At 39.2% G+C, this 14,090-nt stretch overlaps 1 protein-coding gene across 1 annotated transcript; it reads right to left on the reverse strand.

The window, feature by feature from the left end:
- Nucleotides 1-9,865: 9,865 nt before the first annotated feature.
- Nucleotides 9,866-11,591, reverse strand: PDP2 (pyruvate dehyrogenase phosphatase catalytic subunit 2). Its single transcript, XM_010136602.1, has one exon. The coding sequence runs from the start codon at nt 11,589-11,591 to the stop codon at nt 9,990-9,992; it is 1,602 nt and encodes a 533-aa protein (XP_010134904.1). The 3' UTR covers nt 9,866-9,989.
- Nucleotides 11,592-14,090: the final 2,499 nt, after the last annotated feature.

Consider the following 14,090-nt stretch of genomic DNA (forward strand, 5'->3'; position numbering starts at 1 on the left):
ATTATTTTATTAATTTAAATAAAATGAACAATTTAAAGGAGGATACGTGACTTGTGAATGCACTAGTTATCTATTTCAATAGCTTTATTTTTGCTGCAAAATGCTTAGACGAAGAAATATTTCTACACAACTACATTAGAAATTTCCTGTTTTAGGAAAGTGAAAGAATTATTTCTTAAATAACATCAAAAAACACAGCAGGAAAGACACGTAACTTTGAAGTTACATGTATTAACAATAGAAATGACAAAACCAAGACAAAAATAGAAGGGATTAATGCATTCATTCTTGTCATTTGAATTAAGATTAAACAGAGTAAGAACATGATTTATCAATTACTTTATTTCTTAATTTCTGTTCTTGTTTACTGGAAAATCAAAGGACTTCTCCCAGTTATCTGCCAGTTACATAGAACCACTTGCAGAGACTTTAAACAGCATGAGTTAAGTGTTAGCCTTGCCTTTACAACTAAGAACTGGCTTCCATCTAGACCACCGCTCCGTTACAGTCCTGTCCACGATAGCAGTACTGTGCTATAGATAGCTGCTCCAGAGACATAATGTGCCTCTACAACTTAGCAAGAGTAAGATGTACATACATACACTAGACACGGTCTAGCCGCAGTCGACTGACTGTCCAAACAAATTGTCCTCTTTCAGTGAGGCAAAATAATCCAGCAAAGTGCCAAGTTACTATCATCTAGCTCTGGGTTAGCTCAGGTACCTCTGCATTGCTCTACATGCTCTACAGCATCACTGAGGCTGGTCATGTGTTTAAATTGCTGATGACAGAGTGCCCCATATTCCATTAAACCCCAAAAGCCGTGCAGGCTGTGAATACTGGAGCTGACAATGTTTCACGTTTCTCTAAAAAAAAATCTGCACTGTGTAAGAAAAGCCAGCTTGTCAAGTCACAAACACAAAGCCCAACTGTAATTTCAGATACTTTAAGTCCTTAAGTCCATTCTGTTAGTTTTGTATGAGTGAGTCTGCAAAACGATCTGCAGTTCTTCCTGGAAGTCCAGCAATCACCCTGATCACCCAAACAACATGAAAAAAGTTGGGAAAATTTAACCACCTGTCTTGCCATTGTTCTCACTGCAGCACTGTAAACACAGCAAAGTCATCTTAATCTTTTGGATACTAATGTTAGATGTTTTATTTAAAAAGAAAATTTGTAGTTAAATGTTAAATGTATGTCTTGAAACGGTCCTCTCGAAAGATCAAATTTGTGATACATTAATTTTGCTGTCCTGGATATGAGCAAGAAAATGCTTGATGTCCAAGACATTCCATTATTCCATACTCAGGAATAAGAAGCGGGACTTCTTAAGGCCTGTCTGTGCTGTAGGACCAAGTCTGAACTAAGATCAGTGAACTAGCAGCAGGGGAGAGCACACTACTGGGATTCCTAGATTTTATCTGCTCCTAAGGTGATTTGATTTCAACAAATCTTCTCACTTTTTCACCCGTTCCCCTTTCTACCCATTATTCCCTTTTAGATATTTACACTAGATGTACTTTCTTGTACATATAGGGGACGGCAGTACAACCATGACAAAGGTCTCTAAGCTGCACACTTCTGTAAGTCACAAATGGCTCTTAGCAGCTGGTTTTCCCTGACTTTTAATTACCAAAGCTATATGGTCCACTGCCATTCAAAGATCCCATCCCATATCTGCATGTGTTTTATCTCACTCATATTTCACAGCCTCCTTAAAGCACAATAATTTTAAATATAGAAGTTAAAGAAAATCATGTCATCAGTTTCTCCTGTAAACTCTTGGTTCAAAGGCAACACATGGACTCACCTGGTTTCAGTAGGCACTAAAAAAGCCAAAGTTAAGATGTCCTAGGAGGATGGTAGAAAACAGTGTGTTAATGTAATTCTTCAATAGCAAATACACATATCCTAGAAAAACGGTCTATCGCTCCTCCTCGGTTACTTACTGGGACTCGAGATTATAGGGTCTTTACCCTGCACAGTATGCTTTGTTTCTCAGGAAGGAAAGAAGAAGCAAAGACATTAGTTAGGACATTATTTCATGATAATAAAACTGACTTAGTTTGGCATCCAATCACATTTGAAGCTTGCCAGTAAAGGAGGAATTAGGGTGAAGTCTTCATGCATGCCCCAACACCAGAGTTTCAACTTCTGCAAGGCACTGCGTACCAGACACTTGTTCAGAGAAGAACGAGCACACAGTATTCACAGTGTTCCCAGAGGACATATTTCTGGGCTGATGCAGGAAGCCTCTAATCTTCCACGAGACTAGATAGTTTAGAGGATTCATGCATTTTCCATTAGTAATCCTACTTGAGATATTGAAATAGTCACATATTCATAAATTTACTTCACCACTTCAACACCAAGTGTTGATAGAGGAGACATATCTGCCTCTTACATATGAGGAAGATAGGCAGAGGTTAACAAGATTTCAATTTTATGCAAACCTCTCACCTGAAGAAGATAGCTCAGAATACCAGAAAAAAACCAGAAGCTAATTGTTTATCCCACTGTATACACTTTGTATATTTTCCTAAATATTAACTACCCTAGTTTTTTCTCCTTTCTCTCCTTCCAATATATGCTGCCTCAAATCCCTTTTCTATATGGTTTCTATCACCCTTAACAGTAATACAGAAATAGCCCATTCATAATTTAAAGGTTCAGAACCAATTAGCTACGTCTTTGCTTTCGTCAGCTCAAAACTTCCACATATCAGATCACATTGTTCTGAAAGCTGAAAGCCTAATGAGCTAGAATTTCTCATTTTGGTGGCCCCTAAATTCTATTTATAGCATCCTTTCGAACAATGAATTCATCTGCTCAGAAAACAAGGCCTGACTGTGGTCAAAAATAAGACATAATGAGCCACGTCAGCAAATACTAGATAAAGGTAGTGCTGAAAGAGGGAAATGAATACTTCAAGTTCATTTATGATTTATGAGTTCAGGGTTGAAATGAACAATGGAAATACCTCTTGTTTTGAGAGTGAGGATGAATAGAACTTTGGGCTTGAATAGGTTATTAATAGGATATTGATCTAACCTATTTTTGCTACAGAAAAAGAGCAAAGTTCAAAAACTGGTCAGCAATAAACAAAATACTCTGTATCGGCCAAGAGCTGATATAGATCTGTAATCATCACAGTCATGGGTATTGCCCATCTAAAACCACATCTTGCTCGTGGGGAGAATGTACGCATCCAGGGGTTTCAAACTTTTACTCCTTCCAGATTTTTCAAGGAGAGGTCAGTTGGCTCTGGACCAAGTCCCAGGACATTATGGTAGTGAAATCTTGTGTGATCTCAAGGGGCAGCACAACAGCGAATTTTCTGCTCCGGGCCAGGGAATCAAAAATCCCATGATTTTTCAGAGAAGGACATTTGCTTACTTTCTACTCAATTGGTTTCATCCACTGCCACAGCTCAGAGGATAATTATCCTATGGACCAGTGCCTCAAGAGATCTGATTTCAGAGGCAATGCCTACATCATTGGTATATTTTGTTTTAATTCAACAGCATCTTGAGAATCAGAGCCAGTCTTTGACGTGTTCCTAAGGAATGTGTCAGAAATATGCAGTCATGCCTCTAAGTTCACGTGAAAGCTCTTAAAGCAGCTAAGATTTCATCTAGTCAAGTATAGAAAACCTCATAAAATGTTGAAATGAATGTACATTCATACGCTCTCTGAAGAGACGAGAGGTAAAAGCCACATTTTCATATCACAAAAATATATTTAAAGTAGCAAGATCCTTGTGCTAGGACTGTCCAGGATATTATTATTGCCTTGCTTTTCATCTGTAGACCAAATGATGGGGTTTAGTTACACATCCATATAATACATAAAGCTGCATAAAGCAGTTGGTTTGGTGAACACTACAACCCGTTTCAAATGCGTAGTAATTTTGTTACATTTTTATCTAGATGAGTAGGCTCCTGCACCAATTTACAGTTGTAAAAACGTATATTTGCAAAAAACAACTTGAGGAAAGCTGTTTGATAACAGTTGAGTTATTTGCTAGTTTTTAATAGAGAGGTACCAGCAATTAAACTGGGATCATGCTATCAGTAATTTGCATAAATTTGCAATTACCTCCCAAGCAGGAAAAAGAAAAAAAAAGTCATCACTTGGCTGGAATTTATTCTCTTCTATTATCATAGTTTAAAAAATTCAGCAATTATTTCATTCAAAAGCACAGCTCCACAAATGAGAGTAAGGTCCTATGTACGTGCCTTAGGAATTCATAGCAAACAGTACATTTCTTAATGCATGGCAATATCAGAACTAGGATGGATGCGGAACTTCTATTCGCTTTACAAACGCTTGCAAACAGTAAGCAATAACTATTTTGGTTTGTTTAAATTAAGATGGTGCAACATGAGGCCTAACTTGGAAGATTTTAATCAGTTTCTCTGAAAATCTAGCCAAATTACTAGGTTTTGCTTTTAACAGAGAAAGAGCAGAGTAAACACCTGATTAGCAAATATATCAAATAGGTTTGAGATCAGAACCTGACCGAAGTCTATGTGTGGAGCAAATTAATGAAACCTTTGCACAGATTATCCAGTTCATAAGTTGGAAGTACTAATAAATCACATTGAATTTTTAAGATGCGTGTAGGTGATTTGCGGGGGGGTTTCCCTCCATTTTCAACAGCACTTGAAATTTATGGTATGAATACATACATAACAGCAAAGAGCAACTGAAGTCATGACAGCTCTCCTGTTGCAAGTCTCAGGTGACATCTTCTGGCCAACCTCGGTTCTGCAGGTATGAAATGGAAGGTTTATTCAGTAATGCACTGGAATTGAAATCCTTTTTGTTAAGAAGAACACCACAGAACTGTGGAGCATGAAGTAGTGGTGTAGGAGCCACCTCAAAGCAACAAAGACTGTTTCAGAGAGCATGAAGCAAAGCACACTGAAGAAAAATAGAAATGAGCATATCAAAGGCTCCACCATCAAAACTCAGAGCCCCCTGAGCTGACAGAAAGCTGCTGGTTTCTGTCAGCCTACAGCCAGGAAGAGCTATTCCCACAGCTAGCATCTTCTGGGTGATTTGAGAGAAGCACGAAGTTAAGAGTCTGAGTTAACCAACCCACCCTAGAACAAGTCCCTATAGAACTGGCTCCAAAATTTCAGGAGGAAGGCATGAAAAGTATGTTCTATGAATCACTTGCTGCCTAGAGTTCCTAGTATTGGAACTCTAGCATTGTTCGTTGACCACATTTTCCCCTCTGCATTGTTTCCAATTCAAAAAAGCTCACCAGAAGGCAAAAATCTTTCTGTATTTCTCTTAAAAAAAAAAAAGTGCCCAATTAAGTCTGCTTAACCCAAGCAGAAACCATAATTATGCTTCCTTTCCATGATGGCTTGGGTCTCAGTCACCTTTTTTTCCCCTGAAGCTGTTAAACAGCTTCAGCCAAAACATTCTGAGTGTCTCCAATAGCACAGGCTCAAAGTCGCCAAACAAGCAGATGCCCCACTGCTTGTTGGCGTGGTCCTGTAGTACAGGCTAATGGGCCATAAAGTCCCTGAGTAGCAATTAACTAATGCAGTAAGGAGTAAGACTAACCCTCACCTGGCTGGCAATTGGAGACATTGGACAGTAGGAGTCGGAACAGGATCCTCAGGATAATGACAAAGACTTAGTAAAATTTCAAGTGTCTTATTTTACAATACTACTTCTTTGAAGATTAACCTCTCTACAACAGATATAAAGAAGAAAAATCTTTTTGTGTCATGTCACACCATGCTTTGTAACCCCACAAGAAACACATGCCCTGGATTCCTACTCTTCTACTTGCTAGTGAAGTATTAAGCCTGTGGTAGTAAAGAGCACATACCACCCGTGTGACCAGTTGATATCTGACAAAACACCGAGTTGAGCACAGGTCTACTTTCAGTTCTCCAAACAATTACAGCTCTGAACAGAGAAGCTCTGTTCGACTAAAACAATACCAAAATAGTCTTCCTCAAAGTTTAGACAAATATCTTCTTTTGGGGGGGGAAAAAACCAAGAAAAACACTGTTCCAAATAATCTTCTTTTTACTCCCCCTAAAAAGACAAACACTTGGAATTAATGAAAGTAAAGTTAAGCCTCAAAGTCTAAGTATATGAACACTTGCCTTACTACTGGTCTGTTGTAATTCAAGGATTTAATCAACGTTTCTATAGATACTTGTGGGGGTTTTTTGCATTATTAAGACAATTTCACATCAACTGTGTGCTGTATGTTACAATGGTATTTTAACTGCTGAAGAATTCATATGTGCACGTCAACCAGCAAAGTTAAAATATTTTTATGTAGATTGTCAAATTAGCTAAAGCAAAAATTGGATATTTTGGCCAGTGAAGTCATGCTCCCTCTGCTGACCGGTCAGTTTAGTGGAACCTCAATAGTATCAAGATGTCCTTACTTTTATATATGAACAATTATTTCCATTGTGGGAAAACCACAGAACTACAAACACTTAAGCAAACTCACAATGCCTACTCAAACTATTTACTTTCACCCCAGCTTGAACGGTTACGCTCTCTGACCTGGAATCTGGCATCTTTTCATATGATCATTCAGCAGAAAGAACACCAGGTTCCAGTACAGCAACCAAAACATTCAGTCTTCCATCCATTTAATAAAGATTAGTTTTAAGCGTTAAACGAATATTTTTACTTTAAAAAGCAGTGACACACCCCACCTTGCTATTTACAAAGAAGTTACCAAAAAAGAAAAAGACACCCCCCCTCCAAAACCTCCAAATATTTAAGAATTCAGGCCTCTGTAGTGTATAAATAAAATTTATAATTTAGGAACACGGAATAAGAGTTCGGGAGTAAAAACAAGGTAACAAGTTGTCATTCAACTCAAGGTTTACGTTTTAGGGAATAAAATAATATTTTTTCTAGTATTTATATCAGTGTTAAACCTCAGGTGTTTTACTTAAGAGTCATAATGCCCATAATACCATGTTCTAAGATACAGAATTTGTGTGTGGTTTTGTCTATTGCTTCTCTGGACTGCTATAGAAATAAAACAAACACCAAGGAGTATTATCTAACCTAATCCAGACTGCCTGCAAAGATGTTTGTTCCAACATATTTTCAATATTGCAGGACTTGTATCTAAATACACTATCAAATCTTTGCAACACTGTGCTTGCAGAAACAGTGTTTACATGGCTCATTTAAACATTGTTGGTTCTCCAAGTCACAAAATACTACTTTTATTAATGCCTATTAGCTGTGTTTGCAGTTCGAGATGAAAATGTCTATGACCCAGTTCAAAGGGGGAGAATCATTGTTTTCCTCACCACAGGTATGGACAGGTACCTTTCACTGGCCTGCAACAAACTCCAGGGAGCATGCAGTTAAATCCATGATTTGCATTTTTAAAAAACCCAAAAAACCTCTAACCAGTTTAATGTTATCCTTTTCCACTGTAGGGTAATTATAGTGTTGCGTGTTCAACTGACCAAAGTAACAGAATTAGAAATAGTACCTTTCTTACCATCAAACACGATCCTCAAAACATTCATTATCAATTTGCAGTTACAACAACCTACATACAATAACATATCCGGAGAACACTTAGATAACACAATGTCACAATGACTTTCAAAAGACAACCTGGATTTCACCCCTGGGTGGTGAAAAGAACAAAGCAGATTATTTGTATTTTATGACTATAAACTAGCTGGTTTGCTACATTACTTTTGCAGTTGCAGGTTTGCACTACATAAACAGTCTTCTAGATTATCTTCATAAAGTGTCACTTGATGTCAGCTCTAATGTGATTTACCCACTTGGTTCCTCTAGCTGCACCATTAAGTAATTTCTCTATTAAGAGGTAGTTTAGAAAGGTTCTTTTACTGCTTTATGTCTACACTTCAAGCTCTGAAACACATAACTAATCACATAGAAAAATCTGGAAGAGCAAATGGAAACAGCCCAGTTAAAGTCAAAAGGGTTTAGGAATGCTGCTAAGAGCTCTCCCCTCCTCACCCCACTGCCTTGCAGGCAGGTAAGACCCCTCCTGAAGTTAACACCGGGCAACCTTCACTGTTTGCCTTTCTCTGGCAGATGCAATCTCAGTCTCCACAGTACCAGCCTTAAGGATGAGGGCACACTTTAGACTAATCTGGACCCCAAGCAACAAGAATTGCAGCAACTTCTGTAACATCTTGAACATACCTATAGTCTTCATGCAGTCCCTGTCACCAAGATTTAAGTGTCAGATTTCTTGAGGCAATCCTGTTTAGTTGATATCAAGGAGAATAGACCTACTCAATTTATCTGAAAAATCAGGCTACCTGCCTCCAAGCTGAACTGCTGGATGTACTTCAATGTGTACTAGATGAAAAAAAAGTTAAGAGTAGATTAGAGTTCCAGAACAGGTTTCTAAGGATGAATTCAGTGATTGCAGCTATAGCACTGAATTACAGGTCAATCCTGAATAGTGAGAAGCATGACTATTTTTTAAAGTTTTAGTTTCCTTCTAATCAATCTTCAAAATGGATTATTTAAATGCATGAAAAAGCAGTGAGAATTTTGATCTGTAGAAGTATGCAAAAAGTCCCAAATCCACAACTGCTAGCAGGTTATGCTCCAAAATCTCATTTACTTAAGAACTTGAGGAAAAATTTAAGTACTTTTTCATCTGCTATACAGCAGAAGAGTAACACTTTCATTTTAAGTGAAATCCAGAAAAAAGCACAGTATTTTTATCTGCTTTGCTACACCCACAGAAGTTCTTACTTGGTAGCAGTAAACAGTCCTATATTCCCAGTATGCACATTCTTGCAGGCAACAGTTACTGCTGTGTGTAAACAAGTTAGAGTCACTAGAGAACGTCATGTGTAATATTTAAGAAAATACAGCTAGTGTGCAAGCTTGGATTTGCACTCCAGAAAGCATAGTATAGAGGAAAGCCATTGTAAAATAAACAAAATTATATGTTCAGAGATTAGAGCATACATTCATTAGAGAAAATAACTGCACTTGCGAGGAAAAGCTGACATCCAGAGACAAGAATAAAAAAAGACTAAATATAGTTTTGGTGAAGTGTCAGCACTATTATTTCCTCTCTTCTGAGTTCAATCTGAGGAGAAGGATGCTCTCTCTTTGCTGTATTTAATATTCACAGGAATTTTTGAACATCTGGATCGGTCAAATTTCATTTGACTAACAGTTGGTGGATTTGATGCACAGCACTTCATAGATCAATGCTTAATAAAAGGGTATATTATTTAAGCAAGTTAAACACTTCAATACTCAAGTTTAGTACTGTTAATTCCTAAACAGGGAATCATTAAGTCCCTCATGTGTATTTGAGCTGCAAGCTGTTACACAAGTCCACACACAGGGTTAAGAGAATATGCATTCACACTTCAAAATGATTGTGGAAGAAAACACGATTTTGTTTCCTAGCTTAAAAAAAAAAGAATTGGGGAGAGCATCTGACAATCCCAAGGCTCTTTGAACAATCTTATTTAGTGTTGTGAGGCAATTTGTAAAAGTATCTGACACTGTTACATCAAATAAAGGTTTGGGAGTTTATTTATTTAATTCAGTTACAGTGCTTCAATAGATGCTACTCATTTTCCACAAGAGCAGAGCCTTTCTTACACTCCGTGCAGCTACAGGTATTAAATTGTTCCAGTCTCAGTGAAATTTGTCTTGTTCGTTCATTTGGAAAGTTTTTCCAGTGGTTCCCATGGAATCAGAACAGGGTCAGCAATCTTTAGTTCAGTTAAATTTCAGTGAATTTTTAATCAAAACATTTTTCTTCAGTGCATACAGACCTGGAAACCCACAGAACTTTCACCAAAATTGCTTCTAGAAAGTTATTTTCCAGACTAGTAAGTAAAAAGATTTCGGAACTTCCAGACTATAACACTGGTAACGGTTTGAGTATCAGAGACAAACAGTAATGGTTTCAGTATCGAAGTTGGCTAGCTGTATTAGAAGAGCAGCAGTGCAAGTTGCTATTCGTTGTTTCTATAGTAATTTTCAATTGTTTCTGAATTAAAATACACCACAGTAACTGTGATATCATCTCTGTACATTCTCGCAAGGTCTTCAGGCAGCGTCAACATTGCAGCAAGTTTCTCTTGGTCCACCTCCCCATACTCATTACTTCCAATTGCGTGCCTTATTAAATGAGTTGCTATGTTCTGGTCGAGTGAGGCAACGCCTCTGTTTTTCCTCTGAAGTAACAAGCTGTGCATATAACCCAAATTAACTGGCTTCTCAAAAGCCAGTTGTGGTTTCTGCATACTAAGCTCTGTAAGGTGTCCAGCAACAAGTTTCACAACCTTGTCATTACTTAGCATCTCCCATAGTCCATCTGAAGCAATAACCAGAAACTTATCCTTGCTTCTTAATTTGTGGTATGTGACTTCAGGCTCTGCAGTTAAATAAGGGGGTGTATGGTAGTTTGGAGGAACATACTGATAAATATTTAAAGCCTCAACATCACAGCTATTCTCAAGAATGCTGTGTTGCAATTCTTTACTCCATTTTAATTGCACATCTCCAAAAGCTCTGGAGGGCATGAGAATCCCCAGTAATCTGTCATTCACAAATAGAGTTTTCTCCTCAGATCTAGGATGTTCTCTCTTCAGTCTTCTAATTTCACATTCATCAAAGGCATTGTGGTCTCGGGTTAGAGGAAGAGTAGACCACGTTCCATCTTCTTCTTGAACGCCTAAAATTGCTCTGCAGTCACCAGCATTCGCAACGTGTAAGTGAACACCGTCAATGTGAGCTACACAGGCTGTTGCACCAGAAAAAGCTACCTGAAGGGCCACATTTCTCATCAATTCGTTTTCCTGGGGAGCCTGAACTTCCAGTGATATGTCTGAGTCTAACCTTTTGAATGCACATATCATGGCCTCTTCTAAACTAAATCCTGGCTCAGTGTCTAGGTCCAGTAGATGTTGCCAGTAAACCCGGAGGTTTTCAAAATATTGTGAAGTTATTTCTCGATACTCTACATCATTTGGATGCTTGTGCCACTGCAGAATAGGCAGAACCGGTTTCATGCACTCCACAGCAAGCTCGATCTCTTCCAAGGTTTGCCGAGACATGAGAGAAACTGCTATATAATGAAGTAGTCTCTCACTTACTGCCTGAGCACATGCAGAACCTGCATGACCATCGAAGACTCCAAACATCATCCCTTTGGTCTGCAAGCAAGTGGCTGCCCTTCTGCGGTCTTCAATAGGGGTGTTGGATGCCAACTGGTTACTTTCAAACTTCAACACAGAATTTGCATTTTTACCATTTAAATCCAGTATTTTATGGGATAATTCACTTGCTCTGAGTATATCATTGATTTGTGATGGAGATAACTGGAAAGAGAAATGTTCCTCTTCAGTGGAAGTGTGTCGGAATGCTTTTTTTAGGCAGAAAGTGTTGTCTAAGCTGCAGCTCCCAGCAGGGCAGGGACGTGTTTTGGAGAAAACAAGCTTCCATTTTACCTTGTTTCTAGTTGGGATACAGATGGAATACAAACGTCCTTTTCCTTGTAAAACAATGCTGTTCCTGGCTGAGCTTAAGATCCAGGATGATACAGTTCTTGACATTGTAAGTCACTCCGCAAACAGAGGCAACCTTCCTTCGGTAACACAGAATGTTCTTACAGCCTGAAATATAAGAATAAGAAAGGTATAAAATTTAGAAGGTTCATAAGAAGCAATACAAAAGCAAGTCTACTGCTCTCAGAAATATTCAGAACTTTTTTCCAAAAAAGATCATTATAGATAGAGGCATCTTAAAAGTGAAACAATTACCATCACTTAATTGTAACCTTAAGATATGACAGGCTCTCTCCAGTTAACTCATCAGAAAAGCTTATTTTTATTTTCCAGGCATGTTTTCTTTCATTGTGGCTAGGAAAAAATTTCAACATTACATTTCAAGAAATGTAATAATAAACTGTACAGTGAAAAGCCTTGTCTAACATGACACAGAACAAAGAGATCCAATGAGTTATAAAATAGGAAGCAACAACCAATGCACAACTTTTTAAAAGCCTGCTACAGTACTACTAATAATACTAACTCTAATAATACACTCTAAAGATCAAAACCAAGAGAAGATCAGCACTCAAACCCAACAGAAATACTGAAAGATGGGGCAAATTAATGATTTATATGAATTGCCATTATCCTCACACCTGGCACAGGCTAGTCTACCTTTCCAAATCTGTTCCAGCTTATAAGCTTGACTGTTGGGTTGGTTTTTGGTTGGGTTTTTTTTTTAACCTTAAAGGTCTTAACCAGCCTTCACACAATTAGGACTTTTTGCACAGCTGAAGGCAGAGTCTCCTGCTGGTTAATGAATTTATCATGGCATTGTGCAACATGATGCAGTGAAAGTTAAAGCACAGTTACACTGACAGCTTCTACAAGTTTATAGTTTGGTCTGATCACGTGGACTGCAAGTAAAACAAGCAGCTGTGAGGAGCTCTGCTGCCAACAGCATTAAAACCTAGCGCACCTGAGCAGCCAAAGTTCTTCAGTTGCCATCCATCATATTGTCTCCTACTTTAAATAGGTATTCAAGCTGTGGGAAATTGCTAAGTACAACCAGATGCTGACTCCACAAGAGAATTTTGCCCCGTGGATTTCAAAAGCTAACTGTATAGTAGTAGCACTGCAAGTACAATTACTCCTAAAACATCATGCTAGCAGCCAGTTAGAACAATACAGTTTTCTGTGAGTTTTCTGAACCACTCTCAGGTGGCCTGTAAAGCCGTGTGCTCTAGGTCTCTAAGCCACAGATGCTACATACTACTGCAATACTGTTTTTTTAGCAGGATGCCTTATGAGAAATAACAAGAACCAGCCTGGCCAGTTGCATGAAAATGTAACTAAAAAATCAGCAAGAGCTAAAACCAAACTTCAGCTATTCTAAACAAAAGGCCTGCTGATACAACCCAAGGACTTTACTGAAATCCTATCTGGAAAACAAAAGCAATGTCACAAAACATTTCTGAAGTGTATGCTGAACCACAGAAAAGAATAGACAAGCCATTCCAACAAGGACCCCACCACTATAATTCTGGAGACCCTACGAGGACAGGCAAAGGCACAGAATAGCTTTACTGCTGCTGTCAGGAGGGCAGACGGAAAAGGCAATGCCAGTTCATTGCTCAAGGCTTGCATGCAGTCTCCTGGGACACTGCTATCGCCTAACACCACCGACACCTTTTGTTGTACTGCAGGGAGAACATAACCAAAATCAAGCTAATAGGAAGACAGCAGATACTGCCAACTGCAGCATCAGCTACGTCCAAAAAGCACCAACAGTGCCAGACAAGCCTTTGTGTCTGCTGGCCCTTCCCCAATTATTCCTTGTCCTGGTTTTTAGTTCTTTCTCTTCCCACCCTTCTGAGCCACGTGAGACTGAAACAATGGCGACTTTCATGTTTTTGACTCAAAAAGCCAATAGAAACAGTGTTTTAAACAAACTTACCGTGTTCACATCAGCTGGCTTACAGACACAGCAAGGAGGTGGGGTTTTTTCTCCTAGCAGCAGAGTTGCCTAATAATATTTAGACACACGTTTGCCTAAGGTCAGGGTAGCATCAATCAATCCGCAAACACATTTCTGAACCATCCCGACTCACCACCCAGAACTGCAATTTTCACATCCTCAGGTTCCTACCCAGTTGCAGACTCCACTGCTTCTGCCCAGGACACCCACCCGCCATCTGCCACTCCAGCACAAGCCGCGTTAGAACACGGCAGCGGTGCTAATAAAAGAAATGCGCTGAAGACCATTATGTAAGAGCCAACTGCATAAACCCCGCACGGCACACCTACCACTTCAGCGCCCAGCGCGGCACTTCCTCATCAGCGGAATTACTGCAATCATCGAAACCCGCACTGGCCCCGCCGCACGGCCCGCCTGCTGCTAGGAAGTCAGAACGTGCACTGGCGCTTCACGGAAGAGGAACGCCCGCCTTTCCGAACAAAACGGGAGACACCCATTCCCTTCAGCTTTACAGCCCCCCCGAACGCTCCACGCACAGCCATGCCTTTCACTCAGGCGCTCCTGCCCCCGCCCGCGCACCCTCC

Source organism: Buceros rhinoceros, unplaced genomic scaffold (assembly GCF_000710305.1).
Source record: "Buceros rhinoceros silvestris isolate BGI_N320 unplaced genomic scaffold, ASM71030v1 scaffold47645, whole genome shotgun sequence".
Lineage (NCBI taxonomy): Eukaryota > Metazoa > Chordata > Aves > Bucerotiformes > Bucerotidae > Buceros > Buceros rhinoceros.